Consider the following 5,994-nt stretch of genomic DNA (forward strand, 5'->3'; position numbering starts at 1 on the left):
AAAATGAAAATGATACTTTTGATCTAATATCTTTGCATGTTCATTATATTATTATCTCCTCAGAGAAGAATGCAAAGACTACCATAAGTTCATAAAACAAGACTGTTCTAAAATCAAATACTGTGATAATGAAGGGGGAGAGTGATTTTTCTCAGAAGAATGTGAAGCTATGAGGAAATAGATCGTTGTTTCTTTCTTTGCACGTTCAGACAGCTGCGTGCTGCCTGCCCAGTCTTTTAATCTGGATCCCTTTGATTGTGATCACATCTTTACTATTATGAATGTTATGAATATATTTTGAGTTTAATCCTTACAACTAAGTACTACAACTTAGACGAATGTGAACACCCAAGCACTGCATTTTTTTAAATAAAACGAATGACTTTTCTCAGTTTATGGATATGTTGACAACTCAGTTTATAGCCATGGTAGCTGTGGTTTTTCTGGTCTAGTCTCCCCTCTAGTGTACCCCAGAGAAATATGCCACAAAAAGAATGAGAAGAAGCATCATTTTCTAAGAAATATTTACTCAGCAAAGGGTGTGAAGTAGAGATGTTGAAGTCCGTAGCTTTCATATAAGAAATTTTTTGATTACCATCTTTAACTTCTATTATAATCTTTTTTATTTATTTATAATACATTGCCTTATTAATAAATTATAGAGATGTTGTCAATAAAATGATTGATTATACATATAGATTTGAAAAGGAAATTGAGAAAATGGGGTTTTTTTAGTTAAAGAGGAGTACATAAATACAGAAAATGGGCATCAGTGGATAAAGTAACAAAGGATGGATGAAAAACCCCAAAGGAATCATACTTTTAATGATTTATCCCCACCACAGTACTGCTGTGAAAAATAAACAAAAATAACATTTGTCTTGATAGCTGGGTGTTTGTTCTTTAAACCATAAGTAGAGTTTACACAAGTTTTAAAGGTATAGGAAATAAACTGGGAGACATCTAGGAGCATTTATAACAATAATGAGTATAAAATTAATAGGGTGTGGAAAGTGCACTAATGGCCTCCAACTGTATCATTGATTTTAATCCCAGATCCTGGGGTGGTGAGTTCATTGAAAATAAAAATAAATAAATAGAGATAGAAATCCCACTGATTAAAATAGTGGGATTATAATGAATTATCAACTCTGATTCCATCAGAATTATGAATGAAAACATGGATAGTTTAAATTAAAGGTTATTAAAATTATAAAATATAAAACTGACTCACCTCACTCTTTTGGATATCTTTTGTGATTTTTTCTCCAGATCAACATAATTTTTATTCTGTTGTACAAATATGATTATGCTCCTGTATTCTCATCACTGCTGTTTTCAGTGTTAACTGTAAAATGAGGCGATGTAAGTCAAATCAGTATGATTGAATTTCTAAGGCATGAGGTCTAGGTGCAATACAAGCACATAAAGTGTGCATTCTGTATAGGATATAGCTAAGAATGCATTTATCATGCTCAATATGTTGTATGTCCAGGAGAAATATTGAGGTTATTTAGAAACATAGGCCATATTTAATGTGAAACTTCTAAAATTAAAGATATGGGCTAATCAAGAATAAATAGGCAAAATAGAATGACGATATAGACATACTGACCAATGAATCAAAAGGTTGGTGAATACTCTATTATTTTTTTCAGATATTTGAAATAGATTTCCACAACCATCTGTGTTGGGATCCGGTGCCCTCTGGAGGAAGATACCTGGTCAGTTGTCCTCATCAGCTTAGACTGTGAAACCCAAGATGGACAAGGCCAACAGAACAACCACATACGGGCAGTTCATGCACGCTTCAGCATTGCCAGGGCATAAATTTCATTCTTTCTTTCCATATTTTTAAGATGAATAGAATTTCTACATATGTCCTCATTAAGGATTGTCCTTAATTTCCAAGCTGGACTTGGAGTCCTGGCCAATATGTTTCTCCTTGTTTTCTATACTTTCATAATTCTGTGTCACAGACCTAAGCCCATGGACATGATCTCCTGTCAACTGACCTTCATCCACATAGTGCTGCTCCTCACTGGAGCAGATATTTGGCTTTGGGACATATTTGAGTCACTGAACATTGAGAATGACTTCAAATGTAAAACAAATTTTTACATAAGCAGGGTGATGAGAGGCCTCTCCATCTGTGTCACCTGCCTCCTGAGTGTGTTCCAGGCTGTCACTATCAGTCCCAGTTCCCCTTTGTTGGCAAAATTTAAATATAAACTACAAAACCATATGATTTATGCTTTTTTATTTATTTGGTCTTTCAACTTGTTATTCAGTAGCAACCAAATCTTCTATGGTGGTGCTTTTACTAACGTGAGTGAGACCAAGCAGATGAAGGTCTCTAAATTCTGCTCACTCTTCTCCATGAACTACATCATCAGGGCACTGATTTTAACAGTGGCAACCTGCAGAGATGTATTTCTTGTAGGAGTTATGCTGGCCAGTAGTGCATACATGGTGATTATCTTGCTCAGACATCAGAGGCAACATAAGCATCTTCACAGCCTCAGCCACCTGAGAGCATCTCCTGAGAAAAGGGCCACCCAGACCATCTTGCTGCTGGTGGTCTCTTTTGTGGTCATGTACTGGATAAATTTCATCATCTCATCCATTTCAGTTCTGTTATGGATGTACAACCCAGTCATCCTGGGTGTTCAGAAGATTGTTATGAATGTCTATCCCACAATTACTCCTTTGGTACAAATCAGTTCTGATAACAGAATAATCAATATGCTGAAACACATGCAGTCTATGTGCCATCAGATTTTTAAAAAGAGATAATTTTTCTCATTTTTCATAAAATGATTTATTTATTGTTTTTATATTCATGAGTATTGTGTCAGCTTGTATGTATCTGTTAATTCCTGGTGCCCACAATGTCAGAAGAGGCCATTGTCTCCCACTCCTGAGCTTGACAGACAGATGTTTGTGCGATGTCATTCTGATTCAGCCACAACTAATTTTTCCCTAAAAAACATATTCTTCTTAAACTCTGCAATAGTTCAAGTAGATAATCAAGATTTTTCATATTTTAAATAAAATTTGTGGTATTACACATGAGCATTCTTGTGATATTTCTGCTGCCAAGTGCTGTCGATTCCTTTAACCTCATTCTACACTATAGTTGAAATTTCCACAGGAATTTTCTTACTCTCTCCTCTTTACTTTATATCATAAATGTTCCCCAATGCTGAGGTCACTCAAAGGAAGCTCCTTGCTGACACCAACTCTTTACATTTTTCTTTTGAAATTAATCTCTCAGTTATCAAAAATAGATCAAATGTCCCATTGCAACTTTAATTCTTTTCTAAGTGTAGTTTCTCTGGATCTATAAATACTGTGAATTTAAAATTCCCCTTTTTACTACAGTTACTTAATGAGTCTTCCATGAAAATCCCATGTGCCTGTGTATTTGTACTTCATCAATACGGAAAAATTGTTATTAAAAAAATTGTTTGTAGATATTCATGTTGTATAGTGTACATGTGTTTGCATGTGTGTGTGCACAGATGAAGGATGTGTGTGCATGTGTATGGTGTATGTTGAGGATAAGAGGCAGCCTTTGCTGTTTTTCTTTAGAATCCACTCACCTTGGTTTTGATAGTATCTCCAGTGACCTCGGGTTTGCCAACTAGGACAAGATGATAGACCCAGGTATTTCCCTGTCTATGACTCTCCAGCTTGGGATTACAAGTGTGCGACGCCACACTCCACTTAATTTTTTTCTTTTATTGATAATAAAAAATATTTGTTTTTTATATACAGTATATTCTGAATAGAGTTTCTCTTTCCTGTCAGTTATTTCCAGGAAAGCTGAGCTTAGGCAGTGAAGGAAACCATAGAAAACAGAGAACTGGTGAAGATGTCGTTGAGAGAGGGGTCTTATCACAGCCCCAGAAAGCAGCAGAACTTGGCAGCTTAGGCCACATGGTTCTGGCTTTAGATGTAGGTTAGAAGAAAGAGGTTATGGAATCTCCCTCTGTGACAGAGAAAGCTGCTGAGGCCAGGAACAGGGGTGTCACTGCATGGAGGCCTAGAGAGGCCATTTATTTACTTACTTATTTATTTATTTTATTGAAAAAAAATTTCTGCCTCCTCCCAGCCTTTTATTTCCTTCCCCCTCCTCTCTCCCTCCCCCTACTCCTCTTCCCTTCCCTCTCCAGTCCGAAGAACAGTCAGGGTTCCCTGCCCTGTGGAAAGTCCAAGGTCCTTCCCCCTCCATCCAGGTCTAGGAAGGTGAGCATCCAAACTGGCTAGGCTTCCACAAAGCCAGAACATGAAGTAGAATCAAAACCCCGTGCCATTGTCCTTGGCTTCTCAGCAGCCCTCATTGTCCACTATGTTCAGAGAGTCCGGTTTTATCCCATGCTGTTTCAGTCACAGTCCAGCTGGCCTTGGTGAGCTCCCAATAGATCAGCCCCACTGTCTCAGTGGGTGGGTGCACCCCTCACGGTCCTGACTTCCTTGCTCATGTTCTCCCTCCTTCTGATCCTCATTGGGACCTTGAGAGCTCAGTCCGATGGTTCAGTGTGGGTCTCTGTCACTATCTCCATCCATTGCCAGATGAAGGTTCTATGGTGATATGCAAGATATTCATCAGTATGGCTATATGACCCTATGCTAGAGAGGCCATTTTATGAAGCTGTGAAAGTCAAATCTGGATTGCCTCAGAGATCCCAGGCTGTTGGAGATGCCAGAGCCATGTGATGCCTGCTGAGGAAAGCTGCTAACAGGGAGTGGAACCAGCCCAAGTGAGAGAAGTGTGTGATGTGTTTAGATCCGAGCCATTCTACCTATGCTGGTGTAAGATGGTAGCTCAGAGTCATTTTGAGTTGCATTTCTCAGATAATTAAGGATGTTGAGCAATTCCTTAACTGTCTTTTAGCCTTTTGAGATGTTCTGTTGAGAATTCTCTGTTTAGTTCTGGACCCCAGTTTTATTTTATTTATTTTGTACTTTGATATCTAGTTTCTTGATTTCTTTATATACTTTGGAGATCAGCCCTCTGTCAGTTGTTGGGTTGGTGAAGATATTTTCCCATTTGTAAGTTGTCTTTTTGTCTTATTTATGGTGTCCTTTGCTTTATAGAAGATTTTCAATTCCTCTAGGTCCCATTTATTGATTGCTGTCTTAGTGTCTATGTTACTGGTGTTATATTTAGGAAGTGGTCTCTTGTGCCAATGTGTTCAAGGATACCTCCACTTCCTGCTCTGTCAGGTTTAGTGTACCGGCATTTATGTTGAGGTCTTTGATGCACTTGGACTTGAGTTTTGTACATGGTGATAGGCATGGATATATTTTCAGTGTTCTCCATGATGACATCCAGTTATGTCAGCACTATTGTTGAATGTGCTTTTCCCCCCATTGTATAGTTTTAGCTTTTTTTTTTTTAAAAAAAGTCAGGCATTCATTTGTGTGTGGTTTAATATCAGGGTCTTCAAATTGTTTCTATTAGTCCTTGTGTCTGTGTCTCTTTTTATGCCAATACCAGGTTTATTTAATTTAATTTAATTTAATTTATTTTTTTTACTATGGGTCTATAATAGAACTTGATGTCGTGTCAGGGATGGTGATGTCTCTGGAAGTTCCTTTATAATACTGGATTTTTTTTAGCTCTCCTGTGTTTTTTATTTTTTTCCAGAATTGAGTTGAGTATTGTTCTTTTGAGTTCTGTGATGATTGTTTTGGGATTTTGATGGGGATTGCATTGAGCCTCTAGATTGCTTTTGGTAAGGTTGTCATTTTTATTATTTATTCCAGTCTATACAAGAGCATGGGAGATATTTCCATTTTCTAATATCTTCCTCAACTTCTTTCTTCAAAAACTTAGAGTTCTTGTCATTTTGGTCTCTCCCTTTTTTTGTTAGAGCTGCTCCACAATATTTCATATTACTTGTGTCTATTGTAACGGGTGGTGTTCGCTGAATCCTGCCTGTTTATAATTTGTATATAGGAGGGCTACTGGTTTTTATTTTAGTT

General features: G+C 37.3%; 1 protein-coding gene across 1 annotated transcript; it reads left to right on the forward strand.

Moving 5' to 3' along the window:
* The first annotated feature begins 1,878 nt into the window (after window positions 1-1,878).
* Window positions 1,879-2,796, forward strand: LOC142839164 (putative vomeronasal receptor-like protein 4). Its single transcript, XM_075955091.1, has one exon. The coding sequence runs from the start codon at window positions 1,879-1,881 to the stop codon at window positions 2,794-2,796; it is 918 nt and encodes a 305-aa protein (XP_075811206.1).
* Window positions 2,797-5,994: the final 3,198 nt, after the last annotated feature.

Source organism: Microtus pennsylvanicus, chromosome 21 (genome assembly GCF_037038515.1).
Source record: "Microtus pennsylvanicus isolate mMicPen1 chromosome 21, mMicPen1.hap1, whole genome shotgun sequence".
NCBI classification, from domain to species: domain Eukaryota; kingdom Metazoa; phylum Chordata; class Mammalia; order Rodentia; family Cricetidae; genus Microtus; species Microtus pennsylvanicus.

Bases quoted from the DNA above. Each gene is read 5' to 3' on its own strand.
- LOC142839164 (XM_075955091.1), top strand. From the start codon at position 1,879: ATGTCCTCATTAAGGATTGTCCTTAATTTCCAAGCTGGACTTGGAGTC.